The sequence below is a fragment of the Hyaena hyaena genome, unplaced genomic scaffold, assembly GCF_003009895.1.
Source record: "Hyaena hyaena isolate Hyena2069 unplaced genomic scaffold, ASM300989v1 scaffold_87, whole genome shotgun sequence".
Lineage (NCBI taxonomy): Eukaryota > Metazoa > Chordata > Mammalia > Carnivora > Hyaenidae > Hyaena > Hyaena hyaena.
Window position 1 is genome coordinate 3,563,014 of NW_024080718.1, and position 20,085 is coordinate 3,583,098.

The window sequence follows — 20,085 nt, forward strand, 5'->3', positions numbered from 1 at the left end:
CTTACTTCTGGCCTCCCCCTCCCTTCAAGGTCCCTCTCCTGGGCTCTGGAGAGAGCATCCAGGGAGCCAGTGTCTGCGCCAGCCTCCCTGTGCCACCACCCTCAGCTCTTTCTGGAAACCACCTCCCAACTGGCCTTTTCTGTTTCTACTCCCTCCCCACTCATGTCTCTCTAATACACTGCAGCCAAATTGATCTATATTCCTTGCTAAGCACTTTCCCCAGGTCAGCTCACTGCTCAGAAACCTCCAGTGGCCTTTGTTTCCATCCATACCATGTGGAAACTCCTCTCTGGCTTTCCTTGCAACCAGTGACCTGGATGTGCCCCACCCTCCCACCCACCATGCTGTTCCCTAGCCCTCCTCAGCTCCCCTCTCGGTTCCAGAAGCTGCCGCTGCTTCTGCTTTGCTTACTCCACCTTCCACTGCCTTCCCGCACACTGTTCCATTGGCCTGGAGAGTTTTCTCTTCTGCTTAAGAAAAGTCTGCTCATTTTCAGAGGCCCCAGATCAAATTCTGCCTTCACCCGGAGTCCCCACTCCAAACCCAGATTCTCCTAATCCTTTGGAGTGATATGGCATTTAGATTCCATAACTGACACTATATAGGACATATATATATATGACCTGTATAAGTCAGGATCTGGCAGAAAAAAACATGGCACAAAGAGCTTAATTAAAGGACTACCTACATGAGGATAAATAGGATCAATGGAAATAAGCGAGGGAAAATCAAGCCCATAGAACTAGCAACAGCAGGAAACCTTTACTACCTTTAGGCTTGAAGGGGGAAGGGGATGAACAGTGTCCAGAACTCTAAGGGAGTAGCTGCAGCTGGGCTCCCTGACGTGAGCTGAGGGCTTCCATCATGGGACACAGATAATCTGTGGCGAGCTGGTGTGGGGAGCACTTGGGAGATAAGTAACCTGACCTCACTGTCCTCAGGACACCCCCAAGGCACACCTTGGCTGTCTTGCGAAGACCTTCCAGTGGTTAAACCGAACTAGCTGCTGACGGGCGGGGGAGCCCATCAATGCCTTCTGTAAAAGCAATGCCTTTCCTATGGCACAAAGCAGGGTGGAAGAGTAGACCCAAAGAGGAAACAGGAAAAGATAAAGTACCTGCTCTTTACTGTATGGCCGAAATGTTTCCGGGAATGTGAGTTTTCCCCCAAGCTAGACTGAAAGTGCCTTGAAAATAATTCGTGTTTGGTTTTCGCCTCCCACGGTGCCTGGTATGATATGAATTAGAAGAGCTGAAAAATTCAGATCCATTGAAGATTGTTAAATAAATAAATAAATAAATAAATAGCAATTTCTTAGTTTAGTCTTTTCAAGCACCGAAGCCTCAGTTTTCCGAGTCCATCAAAGTAAAATCCAAATTCCTTCACATGACCTGGATCCTAGCTATATCTCTGAGCTTCTCTCTGTGATTTTCCCGCTTGCCCACTTCACAGCCCCAGCCACCTGCCCTCTCACTGTGCTCCCAGTCTCTTTCCACTTCGGGGCCTTTGCATCTGCTGGCCTCCTGCCTGGAGACTTCCACATGTTTTTCACTTCTGAGTCTGCAAAAAGTCTGTTACCTTAATAGGGAGGCCTTCACCGATGACCTGAAGAGAAAAAGTACCATCTCCCGTCTCTCCCTAAACTCTACCTCACTATTTTCCATAGAGTGCTTCTGGCCACCTCACATGGGCTATATGTACTGCTTGTTCCTTGTTATTCTCCTTACATTAAGAATATAAGATCTATGGAGCAAGGACTTTATCTGCTTTGTTCCAAACACTGAGATTAATGCCTGACAAGTAGCAGGAACTTGATAATTGATTATACATATATGTATACATTGTATACAATGTATATGTATGTGTATATGTGTATATATAATGGATTATATATGTATATATAGTATGTAATGGGTTATATATATATGTAATGGGTTATATAGAGATATTATGTAGGGGTAGATATTGAAAATATATATTCATTACATACAGTTTACCCTTGAACAATGTGAGGATTTGGGGCACCAATAACCCTGCACAGTTGAAAATCTATAGATAATATATATATTTTTAAATGTGTATTTGGGGCACCTGGCTGGCTCAGTCAGTTAAGCGTCCGGCTTCGGCTCAGGTCATGATCTCATGGTTTGTGCGTTTGAGCCCCAAGTCGGGCTCTGTGCTGACAGCTAGCTCAGAGCCTGGAGCCTGTTTCAGATTCTATATTTCCCTCTCTCTCTGAACCCTCCCCTGCTCACGCTGCCTCTCTCTCTCTCAGAAATAAATAAAACATTTTTTAAAAATGTGTATTTATTTATTTTGAGATGGAGGAGAGGCAGAGAGAGGGAGAGAGAATCCTAAGCAGGCTCTGTGCTGATGCGAGGCTGAGTCTCACGAACCGTGAGATCATGACCTAAGCCGAAATCAAGAGTCAGATGCTCAGCCGACTGAGCCACCCAGGCACCCCCAGTCCTGACAGTTTGAATGTGGATGTATTTCCTCAGCCCATCCTTGGCTAAAATAAATTCATTTCCACTCAGTAAAGCAAACCAGCAGCAATACCCAGTGCACCCCTCGCGATGCTCATCAGTCTTCTCCTTCCTTCTCGCCGCTTCCTAGCTACTAGAGACATTGCTTGTGGTTCGAGTGACACCAAAGAGCCCGCGACCTGGAATGTCACAGATGCTCCAGCTCTTGTCTGGGTTGCAGAATCACACTGCCTTTTCTCTTCTCGCAAACCCCCAAGTAGAGTTGCTCTCAGAGTTTCTGTTACCACTTTTGCCCCTTCATCTTCAGCAGGAGCGGGGCCCAGCATGATTCCAGGGTACCTGCTCCTGGCTGGGTGCTCCCAGCGCAGCCTCGCCAGCCGGTCTCCAGAGGGCTGATGCCACTGGCCTGCAATGAGAGTTGTGCCGATAGTGTAGCCAGCTGGTGGGGGCTCTATCTGGTCATGGCGCTCCCATCCTCTCGAAGCTCCTGGACACGCTGGCCACCACTCTGTTGGCATTTGTCGTCCTGGTGCCAGAGACAGAGTCCCTCCCCACTTCCAGGATATAGCCTTTTCTTTGCTTTGCTTACTGGTTTTCACGTTAACTTGGTCCTTAGGGTATAGTTGGGAAAAACAGATGAACTATCCCCAAGAAATGCTGAACAATAGCCCCGGCCTTTCTAGATACCTAGCTGACTTTAGGAGCTCTCTCCCCCACTTAGGACTAAGGAAATTGGCTCTGTAAGTACACTAAGCAAAACACGAGCAGCCTGCCCAGACACTGTGGATCACCAACTTTCCATTGGTGTAGAAATCTTTTCTTGTTTTCCATGCCAGCAGTGGCCACAGAGGTAAGTGGACATACCCAGTGACCATTAGGTTATGACATCCATGGCTCCTTTATCTGAGGACATTACATCATGGACTTTGGGTGATAAAGGCCATGCACTTCTCTAAGTGGTTCTGGACCTTGATGATGGACGTATAGAAGGTACCATCAGTAAACAGTGTTCTACTGAGGGGAGTTAGGCCCGACTTACCCATAAGACGATGTTACCCTAAATGAGTCAGTTCCTTAGTGATTTACCTAATCGCTTTAAAAGACCGCCTACCTTGTTTTCACATTTCCACAGCTGGTAAAATTTCAGATAATTCTTTTTTTTTTTTTTTTTAGTTTTTTTTATTTATTTCTAGGAGAGAGAGAGAGAGAGACAGCGTGAGCAGGGGAGGGTCAGAGAGAGAGGGAGTCACAGACTGAAACAGGCTCCAGGCTCTGAGCTGGCAGTCAGCACAGAGCCGGACGCGGGGCTTGAACCCATGAACCGCGAGATCATGACCTAAGCGAAAGTCGGACGCTTAACTGACTAAGCCATCCAGGCGCCCCAAATTTCAGATGATTCTTAACCTGCCTCTACCATGCATAACCCTGACCTCATGAAGGTGACAGTACCAACCCTTTCGCTGCCACCCCAGGCTTCCTCTATTTTGAGTTGCTGACCTTTCTCCCAGAATATGCTATGCTTTCTTATCCTCTGGTACCTCTGTACACCCTATTTCTTCTGCTTAGAATGTCCTAGCTTGGTTTGTCTGACTGGTAAACTTATTTATTTATTTGTTTGTTTGTTTTACATTTATTTGTTATTGACAGAGAAAGAGCATGAAGGGGGGAGGGGCAGAGAAAGAAGGAGACACAGAATCTGCAGCAGGCTCCAGGCTCTGAGCTGTCAGTACAGAGCCCCACATGGGGCCCGAACCCACAAACTGTGAGATCGTGACCTGAACTTACTGAGTCACCCAGGTGCCCCATGACTGGCAAACTCCTAAGCATCTTTAAAGCCTGGATGAGGGGGCACCTAGATGACTCAGTCAGTAGCCCTCCAACTCTTGGTTTTCGCTCCGGTCATGATCTCATAGTTCATGAGTTCAAGCCCCTTATTAGGCTCTGTGCTGACAGTGAGAAGCCTACTTGGGATTCTCTTTCTCCCTCTTTCTCTGGCCCTTTCCTTCTTGTGCACGTGCTCTCTTTCTTTCTCTCTCTCAAAATAAATAAATAAGCATTAAAAAAGTTTTAAGCCTTTACTGAAGCACAGCCTTCTTGATGCCAGTCACCACTTAGATACAGTTCATGTTCCCTCCATGAGCCTCCATTGTACCCTTGATTTCTGCCCCATCACATCATTAAATATCTTGTCTCCCCTCCTGGACTGAGAGCTTCTTAATAACAATGACAAGAGTCAGAGATTTTTTATTTAACTTTGTAATTCCAGTACTAAAAGTGTCAAAAATATGTTAGATGCTTACTGTTTCTGGGTTAATTGGATAAAAGAATGTGGTCCTAAGAGTTTGCCAGACTGAAGCCTAGGGCACCACGTTTGATGATTCATCATATCCTGTGGGCCTTACACATACTAAATTCTTTGTAAATGTTTCTGGGATAAAGGGATTAAATGAATGAATGTGTTTCAGAACCAGCGATTTTCTTGTTGATCTCCAACTTCTCTATGATCACTATTTTTCCCTGAAAAACAACTTCTTCCACAAGGCTCCATTCTGAGTTCCCCAAAGTTTCCTTCTTTCTAATCTAGCCCCATCCTGTCTACCTACCTGTTATTTGAATCTAGATCTTATAAACCTGCAAAACAAATAGAGTTTTTCCAACAGACAAGAATCAAAGAGCAGACACACTTAACTAAGGGACTGGAGCCCGCAGAGGAGATTACTATTAACATCAATACACCTCTGGTCAGGTTGTGAGTTGTGAAGATGAAATATGAGAATATTTGTGAAAGTGTTTTATAATATTTGTGAAAGAATTTTATGAAGAGGTAAGTATCCAGGATAATTAATAAGCATGAGGGTAATAATCCCTGGCATTAACCCAGTTCATTCTTCTTCAAAGTTCAAGGAGTTTGTCAAATACATTTGCACACATATTTGACATTAATTCAGGCTGAACGCATCAATATTTACCATAATGAGAGAAATCCAAGAAATTGCAAATACTCATTTGAGCTAAGTAAGAATACAAATTTGAAAGTTGTACCATTTATACTTAAAATAGCCAAAGAGTGGACTAATTGCAAACTTTCCCTAAGACAAGAAACCACAAGAAACAAAATTGTAATTATTTACTTGCTGTGTCATAAGACAATATACTAAGAAAAGTTCCCCAAACACGTATCTCTTTCTTTCTTTGATTAAAGTTAATGATTCTTTGTGTCCTTCTGTTAAAAAAAATTCCTCTTTTTCCTCATGTTTAATGCATAGATTAATATTACTAATTTGGATTTTACAAACCATGACTTTGAGTAGGTAGCATTTGGCTTATTCATGAAAAAGCAGTGCCTATTTTCCATTGATGTATGGCAAGAATGACTTAAGTGAAAAGGTTGTCACGTTATATTAAAATTGATATTTTGCTTCAAATTTTTTATTTGCATATCAGTAATATGGAGCACGCATTTACAAAAAAAGGAATACAGTATGAAAATAATGGTTTTGAAATAGAAAGAAGGAAGGAGGTGTGAGTTTCTTCAAAATCCAAGGTGATGTAATAGAAAGTACAGCGAAATTAGATCTGGAGCCTGGGAATGGGTTCTGGCTTCCTCTCTGCTATGAAGTAGCCCCTTTTCTTTTATTTAATTCTGAGCACTACGTGTTTCCCCAGTGAATCTGAATGAGAAGGCAGGCAAAAGGGAGTAGGTCTTAGGCATATTATCGGATTGATTATTTCACTATGGTTCTCTTTGATTAGGCGAAGGCACCAAGAAGATTTTTCTTTCGTTTTTTTTTTTTTTTGGAGGGACATACCGGTAGGCAAAATTCGACTCTGCCACCTGTTCCCTCTGACAATGCTCACTATCCTTAATGCCCTAGAGACTCTGAGAGGGTCACATTCTATCTTTGAAACACTCCGTGTTTTTGGCATTTGTATAAAGTGAGTGTGATCTCTCCGGGAGGTTGCTATGACAATTTGCAAACAGTAGGGGCGATGGGACTCCACAGGAGGCGGCCTCTTTCGGATTTGAGTCTGCGCTAGTTCAGGCCTGCAAACTTGGTCCAGCCAGAGGCCCTGCAAGCTACTGGAGGCAGAGCATAATGGACCCAGGTTCCCCGGAACTTCAGAAACTGGGTACCCCTCCGTAAGGAAGTGCCCCCACCCCTCCCAATAGCTTTCGGGCCTGTCGTCCGCGAGTGCCTGGCTTTCTCCTCCTTCCTGTTGAGGTGACAAAACCTGTGACCTTTGTACAAAGGCTGTTCCCACAAGGCAGGACGCAGGTGTGAGACGGACAAGCAGTTTTTCAGCCTGCAAGGGAAAGAGGCTGTAGATGGCAAGTTACAAGGGCAGGGAAATTCGGGAAATTCTCCACGTGTCTTGGAAGGGAAGGGGGGAGAGACTCGCCTCTGGGAATGAGAAGAATTAAAGGTGTCTCTCCTACCGCGGAGAGCAGAAAGGAAGGTGTGTCCCTCCCAGTGGCCGCGCAGGGAAAAGGCTCGGAGTTGTAAGGAAATGGGAGGCGTCTCTGATGTTTATTTTTGCCTAGCAACCTACAGCCAACTGCTTCCCCAGCAGCCATCCGCGAGCGCCTCTCAGCCTCCCCTGTCCTAGAGACTGGAAAGCGGTCACTTGGTGTCAGTAAATCGGGGAGGGTGTGTACGGTGGAGGTGGAGGTGGGAGGGCAGCCCCCTCCCTCGCCCATGCTCGGGGGTTCATCAAGATAAGCTGCGGCCCTCCTTCAGGCTTGACTTATCGAGGTGACCCTCGCACAACTAAGTTTTTTACACGATAAAACGGGGAGAGGGGGTTGTTAAGCCACTGGGACCAGGAAGGGGGACAGTATTGTCTGTGAGCAGCCATCGGGTTCAGAAAGCTGAAAATGCCTGTGTTTGGGGGCGCTCATGGAAGGGGAGGGGTCTCTGCAGAGATTTCGGTGGAGGGAAGCAGTGGTAGGTTGCACGGTGGGGAAAACGGCGGGGTGCTGCAGGGGCTAGAGGCCTCGGAGGGGAAAAGGTCGTTCGGAGGGGAGGCGAGGGGAGCCGCACAGATGGCCGGAGGGGGAGGCGGAGGCCGAGCGGAGACAGCAGACTTTTCCGGGGAGTGGAGGGGTGGCTATGCAGATGACTGGGTGGGGTAGGGACTCGGGAGGGTGGCTGGGTGGGGGTGGGGTGTACGTGAGCGTGTGTGGCTAGGCCGGGGGAGGGGGGGGGAGTCGGGGCGGGGGGGAGTCCGGGGGCGGGGCCTGCACCGGCGGCGGAGGGGAGCGGGGGCGGGGCTGCTCTCCCGGGCCGCGCCGCGCGCGGGCGCCAGTGCGGGTGTGCGCGGGGGGCGCGCGCGCGCGAGCCCGGGAGGAGGCTCCCGAGCGAGTCGGTCCTGGCGGCGCAGCCCGCTCCCCCGCGCCCTATGTGAGGGACTCGGGGAGGCCAGCGGCGCGCAGGGGAGGGCGAGGCATGTGCACGGGCCGGGGGGTGCTGCAGCCGCCCGAGGAAGAGGAGGGCGGCGGCGGCGGCGAGGAGGAGAGCGGGGGACTCGCGGCGGCGGGCCCGGGCCGCGGGGATGCAGCGGACTGTGTGTGTCTGGCTGTAGCTGACGCGAGGCGGCGAGGAGGCGCCGGAGACCCGCGAGAGGGGCGACCAGGAGGCGGCGGCGGCCGCGAGAAGTAGCAGGACCGGCGGCGGCGGAGACGGCAGCCCTGAAATGCATTTTCTTCTCCAGCGGCCATGTTAACCAGGAAACCTTCGGCCGCAGCTCCCGCCGCCTACCCGACCGGTAAGGAGGGCCTGGCCGCCACGCCGCCCCCGGCGCCTGCCCCCGCCGGCACCCCGCGCGGCTCGGGTCCACCCCTCCCGGCGCGGGCGCCCGCCGCCCGCGGGACCTCGAACAAAGTCCGCGCCGTGGCGGGGCCCCGGGGCGGACGGCGCGCCCCCGACTCGGCTCCTCTCATTGTTGCACGCCGGCCCCGGGGCTCCTCCGAGTGGAGCCCTCCGACCCGGCCGGCGGGGGACGTCCCGGGCCTGCCCCCGCCCGGGACTCGGCGAGGCCGTCGCGCCCCGGTCGGCGGTCCAATCCCTTTCCCGGCCTGCGGCCGCTTGCAACGTGGGCCGCCCGGCTGCAGCCCGGGCCCGGCCCGGCCCCGTCGCGGGGTCGCGAACTCGAGCGCCGGCGCCCGACTTAACTTTGCAGCTGCCGGAGTCCTGCCCGGGGGTGCGCGCCGGGGATCCGTGACCCGGGCGCCCTTTTATTTCTCTGGACGCCAGTTTTTACCGTCCCGTCTCTCTGTCAGGGAGAGCGGGGTTCGCTACCCACAGGGGTGGGGCGGGGCGACGGGTTCTGGGTGACTTTCTCCCCCCTGACCCTCTTTTGTCTCCTCCCGCGCGTGGCTCCCAGGCAGAGGAGGGGACAGCGCCATTCGTCAGCTTCAGGCTTCCCCGGGGCTCGGTGCGGGGGCTCCCCGGAGCGGAGTGGGGACCGGCCCGCCCTCCCCGATCGCCCTGCCGCCTCTCCGGGCCAGCAACGCTGCCGCCGCAGCCCACACGGTGAGACCCAGCCCCGCGGGAGCCCGGGGTGGAGGGGAAGGGGTGCGGGAGGGGCCCGGGGCATAAACACCCCGACTCGTGGGGTTCTGACGCCGGGAGGAGAGAGGTCGAAGTGCGAGTATCTCCACGCCTCTGGCTAGTGGCCTCTCCTGGACGCCACCCTATGCAACTTGGGCGAAATGAGAGCTGCAGCCACAAAGGAAGATTTGTGGCATGGGCCCCTCACTTCCCCTCCGAAGCCCGCCCACCCCTGCGCTCCTCTTCCTCGGAACTTCCTCCCTGCTGCTTTTCTTCTTTTTTTTTTTTTTTTTCCCTCCTTTTTCGTCCTTGCTTCCCAGGTCTCCTTTCCCTGACCGGGTAAACATCCTCCAGTCCCCTCCCCCCCTCCCCCCCCACGTTGGGTAGTGGGTATTTATAGAACAGATATGTGTTAGGGGACAGTCAGGCTGTCCTGCCCGGAAAATCGATCCCCCAAAGAGCCTCCCAGGCCTGGCTCCAGTCAGCAGGGAGCACTGCCAATTGTCCCCCGCGTGTGGAAGCATGTTTTATGAGTGGTACAGGTTAGAGCACAACAGAAATTGTAATTAACATTAACAAAAATAAGAGCCACAGCAGCAGTCAAAACAACAAGCCACCCCTGTAGGATTCTGCATTTGGATATTATTTAAAAGGAAAGAGTCGGCTTTGCTTTGGAAGTGAGAAGGGAAGGGCACCTGGCAGGTGCTGCGGTCCCTCTGTGGGTGGGGAGGGAGGGGAGAGCCCAGCGTGGGACTAGTGGCTGCAGATTGGCAAACTGGATTTGACTTCAGCATGTACCTTTTCTCTGCTCCCAGAGATCGCCCTTGGAAGGTGACCGCCAGCCTAGAGGAGGTGTGCACTTCTGGAGGAGCGATGGCTTCCCAGGTCCTATTTCCAATTGGGTCCTCCAGAGGAATGGCCTGAGGTGGTTCTGTATGAGGGATGCTTGGTAGGGATAGGGCTTCATTTGCCTAGCGAAACTTGAGTTCTTGTAGAAGAAGGCCGCTCCCAGTCTACAGAGACCCAGCTCTGAGGGTCACGTGTTACGGGGAAACTTGTTCATTAGAGGAGAATTTGTGAGAGGATGGTTACAGTGGGGCATCTCCCCTTAGACCTGGATGGATGGGTACAGGTTTTATAGGAATCCATTTTGTTAGATATTCATTTTCTCCCTCCCTCCCTTCTCTCTTTCTCCTCCCCACCCCCCAAACGTGTGACCAGGGGCTAAGAATTCATTACACAGAAGTTAACTGATCTGTGTTGTACTGTTGGTGGTGGAAGAGAATCTGTCAGTAGGCTGGTTGATACCTTATGGTTGAATATTCCTGTTACAGTGACATGTTAGTTGAGGAATTGCCATTGGTTTTAGGGATTTGGGTTTATTTGTTTGGTTTGGAATCATCTGAGAATTAGAAAATGTAGCATCCACTTTTTTCCATGTGTGGATATAATCACATGACCTGATGTGACCTGGATTTCGTCTGGATTCCAAGAGTGGGCTTTCTTAGATCAGAGCCTTTTCCCAATAGACATATGCAACCGGATTAGAGAAGACGAAAGGTGTCCACTGGAGGAACAGGCTGTGTTGGGCCAGGGATGAAAAAATGCGAGGTTCCTTCTCAGGACTCCCAGAAGCGGATGCTTGTATTTTGCTGTGGTATCTGGGTGATTTACCTGTTATAACCTTATAGTTAAAATTCCAGTATGCTATTATTGATCATTGGAAACTTGGTTTTGAAAGTGTGATTTAGGTGTTTTGATTGTGGCTTAGTTTTGATTTGATTTGCACAGCATTTCAGGAAAGTTGGGAAAAAAAAAAAAAGCAAACAACACAGTATTTATCTGGTTCACCTCCTTCATTTTACTGATGAGGAAACAGTCTGAGAAATGAACTGGTTTGGTCAAGATTCCCCAGCCAGTTCCTATGAAGGCTGGAGCTAAAGCTGGGCCTTCCTGAGCCTCGTGGACACTGCTTATCCTAGGAAGTGGTGTTCATTTCATGACAAATGCAGAAACTTTTGCAGAGCCATAGACCCGTATGTCTTTCAGGTGCTTTTAAGTTTTTAGTTGTTATTTCCACAGCAATTACACTTGGGAAGAGCTGTTTTAGAATAATGGGGGAGATTAAGGAGAGAAAAATGATCTTGTCACAGGAGCTTGTCCATATTTCCCCTTGTAAAGTATATATCAGGCAGGTAAATATATGATTATAAAGAGTATGAACTTTGGAATTTATTTAGTCCATTGCCCTTTTGTTCCCTGTCTCCATGGATATATTATTGCATACATAGTTGTTTTGTTTATTTCTGTCTGTCTGAATAGTGTACCCAGTAACTGTCTGGATTCCTATTTTTTTTTTCTTTTGCTGTTGTATTGGAAATAATAATATATACTTAGTTCCCAAATGTTAGTATTCTGTCACTTTCATAACTGTTCCAATGTTTACAGCAGTCTCTAGTTACCTAATTGGGATTAATGAAGAATGAATGTTCTCATTTAAAAAATAGTAATATTTTGAAGAAGAAAAAGTAGATATTTGACTCAGAGCCACACAGGCTGTCTATGTTTGAGGAGGAGCCAAAATTCCAACTTTTTTGTGCTCAATTCTGTTCCCATAATGGTATACAGCATTTCTAAGATCACTTCAGGGAAGTTTTCAAACATCTCAAAACGTTAGCACAGTGAATTATCTGCTATTTTCCACTTTATTATTGGGAGAGATTAAACTGGTTAGACTATTGTTCTTATATAATTTTTAACACTGAACTATTTTGTGGTCAGAGAAGGCTTTCGTTAGGTCTCTTCTGCTTTAACCCCTACATTGTACATATCTATCAATTGCATTCGCTCTGTGTATATTTTTAAATGTTGACAGCCATGAGATGAGCAGTGGTAAACAGGAATAAGCCACATTCTCAGACTTCAAGGCTGAGAGTGAGAGGCTTTTAATATTCTTATGGTTATGTAGGCCTGGCATATGTGTTCTGGAAATATTGTGGCTCTTCTAAAGCTCCCCCCCCCCTTATTAAAATTAGTTAATTGGCCTTCCGAATTTCATTGTGATTTTTGAGTCCTACAGTATTTGAGATCAAAGACCTTCCTTCCTACAGCCTCTCAACAGAATCCCCTTAACACTGGCAGGTTTTTAAGATTCCACACATTGCTTTGAGGTGTTTGGTTGATGTATTTGCTACAGGTACTTTGTAACTGGCTATCATTTGCCTTTAAGTCTGTGCTGATGCACTGCGAGCCTGATGTCGTGACTTGGATCGCTAGGGATGTCCCTAATTCCCTGGGTATTAACTTCATGTTTTCTTAGGAAGGTACAAAAGTAGTTCCCAAATACAATTCAGAGAGAAGTATCAGTTAACAAGGATTTATTGACATGTGTTCTTCCATTTAACAGATATTTACCCAGTGCTTACTGTATGTTTGGGTCTATGTTAATAGGGACTTAAAAGATAAGAGGTGACACTGCCCTGGAATTGCTCACAGCCAGGAGGGTACATTAGGTGTTAAAACACTTACAGTAAGATGAAATAGGTGTTAACAGTGGTCTAAAAGCACGGAGCAAGGAAAGGGGAAGTTTCACAGAAGAAGTGAGGGTTGAACTGGACCCTGAAGGCTGAGTAGGAATTTACCATGGAGACATTGTTAGGAAGGAGATTCCAAGCAGCATTTGGGAAGGATGGTAACCCCTCTTCTATACTAAGCACTTTATGCATTTTATTTAATGTATTTAATCCTGTAGCCCTAATGAGGAGCTCTGTTGCCCTTTTACAGACAAGTGTACTGTGGTTCGGAGAGATTAATTGCCCAAGGTCGCACATTCAGTACGTGACCGAGCTAGGCTTCATCCCTGTCTAACTGAATATGCCTTGACTTGTAACCATTGTGAAACATGACCTCCCTAGAAGCAGAGGAGCCGTAAAGAACATGGTGTTTCCACAGGTCTTGGGGAACCCAGCTTTGTTACTCTCAGAATTGTAACAGTGGTAGATGACATCGGAAGGAAGGACTGAGGACATTTATGTGCCACGTTTTAGAACCTGGTGTCCTTGCCTGAAAATTTTTGTGTTAACTGTGGAAATGGGGTGCAGATGTGGGCCTTGAGCAAAAGAGAGGTCAGTGTCAGGTTAACACTTTCAGTGACAACTCTAGAAGTACTTTGGAGAAGGCGATTTGAGGAATTCTAGACTGAGAAGCATGGGGGCCTGTGAGGGGTCTGCTTCGGTTGTCCCAGTGAAAGACCACAGGAGTGGGCGTTGAGGCCCCGTCACTGGAGAGGGAGTAGGCCGGAGAGGCAAGGCTTAATGGGGACTCAGAAGGTGAGAGAGACACTGAGAAGGATTTCCAGATATAAAGCTTGAGTGACTATGTGGAGGAGAAGCCTTTAATCAGAATTTGAGGCTATGGGAGGAGGAAAGGGTTTTAGAAGGAAAATCATGAGTTCAGTTGAATTGTCTGTGGGAGAAGCGGGCACAAGGGTCCTGGGCTCAGGAGACTAGATCGGGCAGATCTGAGCTGGAATGGGTAGCTGTGAACTCATCTGTCCTTGGGTGCTTGCTGACGCCCTGGCTGTGGTCAGGATCAATGAGGGAGAATTACGGGAATTAAGAGGCCAGGGGAGTTGAGGCTTGAACCCCGAGGAACCCGTGAACCCAACCAAGGATAGGTGAACTAATAGCTGAGAAGACCGAGAAAAGGCAGTTGGAGAGACAGGAGTTGATCCAGTTAATTGTCGAGCTCTCTTTGGTTCTAGTGTCTAAACTTGTGTGATTGTATTTTAAATTATGCAAAACGTTAAGATTGTTGTTAGAAAAATTGGAGTGAATTTCTGATGCTCAAAATGCTTTGCTGTCTTTTTAGGAGTTTCTGAAGCCTCAAGGTTAATTTTGTCCCTACTGAAGCCTCATGCTTTATGTAGCGGGGTTTTTCTTCTGAATCACTCTTTCCCACCCTGAAGAGAATGGTTCTCTAGAAGAGAGGTACTTCATATTTTAGGTCTTTGTATTTCCTGGTGCTTGAAAGATCACAGTGGGGAGGAGGGGTGCAGAGAGCAGGACTTGAGAACAAAAGCTGTGGACGGGCCTGTACTACTCTTAGATATACTCATGACTTCCTAATTCATTTTCGGGACTGCTCTGCTTTTGGCATAGAATGAGTATTAAATAACCTGTCCAGCTACCCTGACAAAAGTTCACTTACCATGAAATATCATCAGTGACTTTAATAATAAAAGGGTTTGATCAGAAGTCTTCAAAAAATTGGTCTGAGAAGTAAAATCCCTCAATCTATGAAATCGCACTTCAGATAGGCCCAGGTACTAGACTGTATTCTACTCTCTTTTATTAGAAGCAAGCACTCCTCATATAGTCACTGTGCAGGCTATGTGTCATTTAAAGAAAATTTAAAGGTCTTGGCCTGCTACTAAGAAGGACCTGAAATTTCAATTTATAATCCAGGGTATTCCAAGCCATTTTTTGAATTGTTGTGTTACATATACAGACTGCTTCTATCCTTTGGTAGTGTATAGAGCCCAAAAGGTAGGATTCAGAAAGGGACTAACAGAAGAAATAGTGTTGGCCAGATTTCACTAATGGATTGTAAGCTCCTAAAGGGCAGGGACTCTGCCCCTTCTGTGGCTAGACCTTAGCTAATATTAGTTGAGTGAAAGATGTGTTGTGAATGACAAATTGATCTTGAAGATTTATATAAAGTTCACCAAGCAGGATGGATTAAGACTTGTGGTTAGTTGCCTGAGGCTGGTAAGAGTTCCTAACTGAGGGGACCCTGGCTGCCAGTGCTCTCCCGTCCCTCACAGCTTTGCAATAATAGTACCGAAAGAAATTCCAAGCAGATTCTTAGTAGAAGACTGGGGGCCCCTTGGCTTGCACCATGAGTTTTGTTTAGACAGGAATGTTCAGGGATGGTATGTGTGCCTGAAATAGAAGTCGCTACTTTGTGTTCCTTGTTGAAAAGCTGAGTATCCCAGCAGCCTACAGAAATACACTGTTAAGAGAGCTAAGCCATCGACCAGAGGAAGGCCCCAAACTGTGTGGTGGTTGGTTTGTTGGGCTGAATGGCCTTAAGTGGTCATTATAGTCAAAGAAGCCCAGAAATTTTTAAAAAATAGATTAAGGGTTTACAGGATGCTACAATGCATATCTACATGGGAATCTTTCAAGCCTAAAAGTGCACCTTTTTTCTGTCAGTGGATCATACATACTTCTTCCTAGGTATAGTTGGTTTTCCAAGTAGTAGAGAAGACCAAGAATGAAGATACTCGTATTTTCAGAATCAAGCTAGCTAGACATTGGAGAAAAAGTAATGAACAAGACAGTTAAGATCTCTGCCCTCATGGTAATAAAGCAGCTGCTAAATGAAGTATGAAAGGGGTTGTGACCTGGAGGAGGTGGAGCCAGGACCAAGATGACATGTTCCAGCTTTATCTGTACCCTGTTTCATTTTATTTATGGATCGAGTGGAACACCTGGGGTGTGCCAGGCCCTGTGCTAAGTGTTAGGTATAGACAATGAACAAGACCGGTGCCTTCTGCCTCCACAGGGAACTTACTGTAAAGATCCTGGGTATGTACAGCAAACTGCTTGTCTGTTAGGTGTAGCATTCATAGATTCCTTTTTTTCAGGATCCCAAGTTTTGTAGCCTTACCAAGTCCACCAGTCTTTCTCCTTTATTTAATCAGAGGCTGTCCGCGCCATAGCCACTCTCCCTGTCAGGGTGTTCATGAGGTCCCTCCTGGGCATACAGCTTTTTCCATTTAGTGAACCTGATTTGGACTGTAAAGGTGGGGTGGGGGATGACTTAAAAAAATACCCCATTCGAACAGACAGACCTCTTCTGTTCCATTCACGTTTGCTTTCTGAATTCCAGATTGGCGGCAGTAAGCACACAATGAATGATCACTTACATGTTGGCAGCCACAGCCACGGACAGATCCAGGTTCAGCAGCTGTTTGAGGATAACAGTAACAAGCGGACAGTGCTCACGACACAACCAAACGGGCTTACGACAGTGGGTAAAACGGGATTGCCGGTAGTGCCCGAGCGGCAGCTGGAGAGCATCCACAGACGGCAGGGGAGCTCCACCTCTCTGAAGTCTATGGAAGGCATGGGGAAGGTGAAAGCCACCCCCATGACACCCGAACAAGCAATGAAGCAATACATGCAAAAACTCACCACCTTTGAACACCATGAGATTTTCAGCTACCCTGAAATCTATTTCTTGGGTCCAAATGCAAAGAAGCGCCAGGGCATGACAGGTGGGCCCAACAATGGTGGCTACGATGACGACCAGGGATCATACGTGCAGGTGCCCCACGATCACGTGGCTTACAGGTACGAGGTCCTCAAGGTCATTGGGAAGGGAAGCTTTGGGCAGGTCGTCAAGGCCTATGACCACAAAGTCCACCAGCACGTGGCCCTGAAAATGGTGCGGAACGAGAAGCGTTTCCACCGGCAGGCAGCAGAGGAGATTCGAATCCTGGAACACCTGCGGAAGCAGGACAAGGACAACACTATGAATGTCATCCACATGCTGGAGAACTTCACCTTCCGAAACCACATCTGCATGACGTTTGAGCTGCTGAGCATGAACCTCTATGAGCTCATCAAGAAGAATAAGTTCCAGGGCTTCAGCCTCCCTTTGGTTCGCAAGTTTGCCCACTCGATTCTGCAGTGCTTGGATGCTTTGCACAAAAACAGAATAATTCACTGTGACCTGAAGCCCGAGAACATTTTATTAAAGCAGCAGGGTAGAAGTGGTATTAAAGTGATCGATTTTGGCTCCAGTTGTTATGAGCATCAGCGTGTCTACACGTACATTCAGTCCCGTTTTTACCGGGCTCCGGAAGTGATCCTTGGCGCCAGGTACGGCATGCCCATAGATATGTGGAGCCTGGGTTGCATTTTAGCAGAGCTCCTGACCGGTTACCCCCTCTTGCCCGGGGAAGATGAAGGGGACCAGCTGGCTTGTATGATTGAACTGTTGGGCATGCCCTCCCAGAAACTGCTGGATGCATCCAAACGAGCCAAAAATTTTGTGAGCTCCAAGGGTTATCCCCGTTACTGCACTGTTACAACACTCTCAGATGGCTCTGTGGTTCTCAATGGAGGCCGTTCCAGGAGGGGGAAACTGAGGGGCCCACCGGAGAGCAGAGAGTGGGGGAATGCACTGAAGGGGTGTGACGATCCCCTTTTCCTTGACTTCTTGAAACAGTGTTTAGAATGGGATCCTGCGGTTCGCATGACCCCTGGCCAGGCTTTACGGCATCCCTGGCTGAGGAGGCGGTTGCCAAAGCCTCCGACTGGGGAGAAGACGTCAGTGAAAAGGATAACCGAGAGCACTGGTGCTATCACATCCATTTCCAAGTTACCTCCACCTTCCAGCTCAGCTTCCAAACTGAGGACTAATTTGGCACAGATGACAGATGCCAACGGGAATATTCAGCAGAGGACAGTGTTGCCAAAACTTGTTAGCTGAGCTGAGTCCCCTGATGCTGGGTAATCTGAAAGATACGACGTTGCTGAGCCTTACTGGGTTGAAAAGGAGTAGCTCAGACCTGTTTTTATTTGCTCAATAACTCAACTCATTTGTATCTTTTCAGCACTTATTTTAATGTAAGAAAGTTGTTCATTTTGTTTTTATAAAATACATGGGGACAATGCTTTAAGTTTTTATACTTCCTGAAACTGTTTTTGTGTTCTAAAAGTATGATGAGCCTTACTGTATTTAGTGTGGCAGAGTAATAAACATCAGTGGCAGGCCATTGATTACTTCGTGACTGCTGCGCATTTACAGATTGGTGTCAAAGACGTTCACTGTTTTTATGGTTCATAATATATTCTCCCTCCCAGGCAATTGCCCCCGAAAGGTCCCCCTTCTCTCGCCATGCTCCAGGTTTGCGCACAGGTGTAGCATGTCCCGCTTCCGTTTCCCGTAAGTGACGTGGGTGGTAGTAAGGCTGGGAGAAGAGCGGTTAGGACAAAAATGATTAATAAGCAGAACTGACCTTAGATCCTAAACTAGCGGTCAGACAAACACAAAATCCCCAAGTTGACGTGCCCACTTAGCATTCTGACTTTCTTAAAGCTGGCCAAGCAGACCTGGGTGGATAAATGGAAACGCGTGTGTTCCTCCAAATTCTCTAATATGATCAGCGAGCTGTTTGTAAAGAAGCCTCATAGTACGTACGGAATTGGTTTTGCACCTAAATATAGAAATGTATTCCATAAATTGTTCCTCCTCTTTGCTTTTCTCCTCTCTGTTCCTCTTTCACCACACATCTGTTGCTTGCATTTAGTTTTTTTTTTTTTCCCTTCCTTCACATATATATCCCAGACTGTTAATACAGAAGAGAGACATTTCAGCTGTGATTATGACCATTGTTTCATATCCCAGTTTAAAAAAGAACAGCAGCCTAGCTACTTCAGGTGGGGATTTCCATAGTTCCAAAGAAGGGTTAGCATATTAGAGTGAGTTCACACTTTTCAGGTGCCACTGTAACATTCTCTTCACCTGGGAAAGCATCAATTCTTTCTTTAAAAGAAAGACGCTTGAAAAATCCTCTTGCTGAACAGAAGTCATTGTGACTTTTCAGTGAAGTCCATTTAAACAACGAATTTAAAGGAGGAAAAGTTTAATCTCAAGTTAAATGGTTTGACTTATTTGCATCATTAGGAAAATCACAAATCACATTCCTCTGTTTAACTTTCTTTTGGATTGCACTGACTGTTTTTGTGGGAATGACACTTTACCTGGAAAAGTAACTGAGAGTTAGTTAAAAGAATATTTTCGTCTCTGAATAATAATTATTTTCAAAGTGAAAAATTAAGTATTTTATCACTAATGTATGAGCAGTGATATTTATCAATTTCAAGGCACATGGAAGAAATTTTTTAGTATGTGCAATTTAATATAGAAAGATTTTTGCCTGTTTGGACAATAGGTTTTGGGTAGTATAAATTAGGAGAAATACTCTTTTATATGCACAGATATTATTGTATTGCCTGTAAGCTGATTTACAAGTACTTAAAGCATGGTCCCCAGCAAGGCCAAGAAAGTTTCCGGTTAAGTTCTTTTAATATTAGTCCTACAGTTTCTCTTACTTAGAAAGAAAGAAAAAAGAAAGTAGTTTTGAACAAAACACTTATCTTGAGGCTTTGTCAGTTGATGAAGAAAATGCTCAGGAAATATTACAGTTATTTGCCAAAAAACAGTAATAAGACTAGCTTATTAATAAGATAGTGATGTTGATACTTGCTTTACTATTTAAGGGTGCCACTGATAAATTAATTTTTACTTCTGTATTTAGAAACTATAGCTTCTTTCCCCTAGTCAAATTCTTTAGCATATTGTACACATTTCGGTGTAATCTGTGGAAGTGCAATAATATGTTAGTGATGATACCCCCCAATCAGTGGCTTATAGAATTTAAAGATTGTGTATTTATTATTAAAATTTTGACTTCAAAGACATAAGAAGTGTAAGACTTGGTATGGTGGCTTTTTAAAACCATAAGCCTCTGGATGATGGTTAGCTTCTTTAGGTCATTCAAATAAACAAAAACATAAAGGCTGTTTTCCCCTTGGAATTCTCCTCTTCCATATCCATCCTCATTTTCACATTTAGGTTTACATGAACCTGAGCCTGCCATTAATAGGAATTTCCCTATAAAATACATGTGAAAATTTATAAATGGACTAATACTGCTTGTCTTTCCCCCACCACAGAAAACTGGTCCTTAAGATGCCAACAGTGCATTTGTGACTATATTCACAAATGTAACCGGAAACTTTTAAGCCAAACTATAACGTGCAGCGCTATGCCCCCGCCCTCGAAATACGGTGAAATTTACTTGATTCATAAGAGCCACTATGTTCAGTGTTTAGTGATAGGGCTGCTTTAAAAAAGTTCTAGCTTATTTATATCAAAAAAAAAAAAAAAAGATGTTGCATCTCTGTGATTTTAAACAAACAAATGAAGGGCTCTAATAGGCTACTAGGAGTTGGCTTGGAAACAGTCCTCGG

The 20,085-nt window shown here is 46.7% G+C and overlaps 1 protein-coding gene across 1 annotated transcript; it reads left to right on the forward strand.

The window, feature by feature from the left end:
* The first annotated feature begins 7,984 nt into the window (after positions 1-7,984).
* Positions 7,985-17,829, forward strand: DYRK2 (dual specificity tyrosine phosphorylation regulated kinase 2). Its single transcript, XM_039234289.1, has 3 exons — positions 7,985-8,252; positions 8,871-9,019; positions 15,932-17,829. Exons 1-3 carry the CDS (start codon positions 8,204-8,206, stop codon positions 17,537-17,539), a joined length of 1,806 nt encoding a protein of 601 aa, XP_039090220.1. The 5' UTR covers positions 7,985-8,203; the 3' UTR covers positions 17,540-17,829.
* The last annotated feature ends 2,256 nt before the right edge of the window (positions 17,830-20,085 follow it).

What these genes read in the sequence shown, in the direction of transcription:
- DYRK2 (XM_039234289.1), top strand. Translation starts at nt 8,204, where the DNA reads ATGTTAACCAGGAAACCTTCGGCCGCAGCTCCCGCCGCCTACCCGACC. An exon ending in TCCCGCCGCCTACCCGACCG is followed by an intron (nt 8,253 to 8,870) that starts GTAAGGAGGGCC and finishes CGTGGCTCCCAG; the next exon opens with GCAGAGGAGGGGACAGCGCC. An exon ending in CTGCCGCCGCAGCCCACACG is followed by an intron (nt 9,020 to 15,931) that starts GTGAGACCCAGC and finishes TCTGAATTCCAG; the next exon opens with ATTGGCGGCAGTAAGCACAC.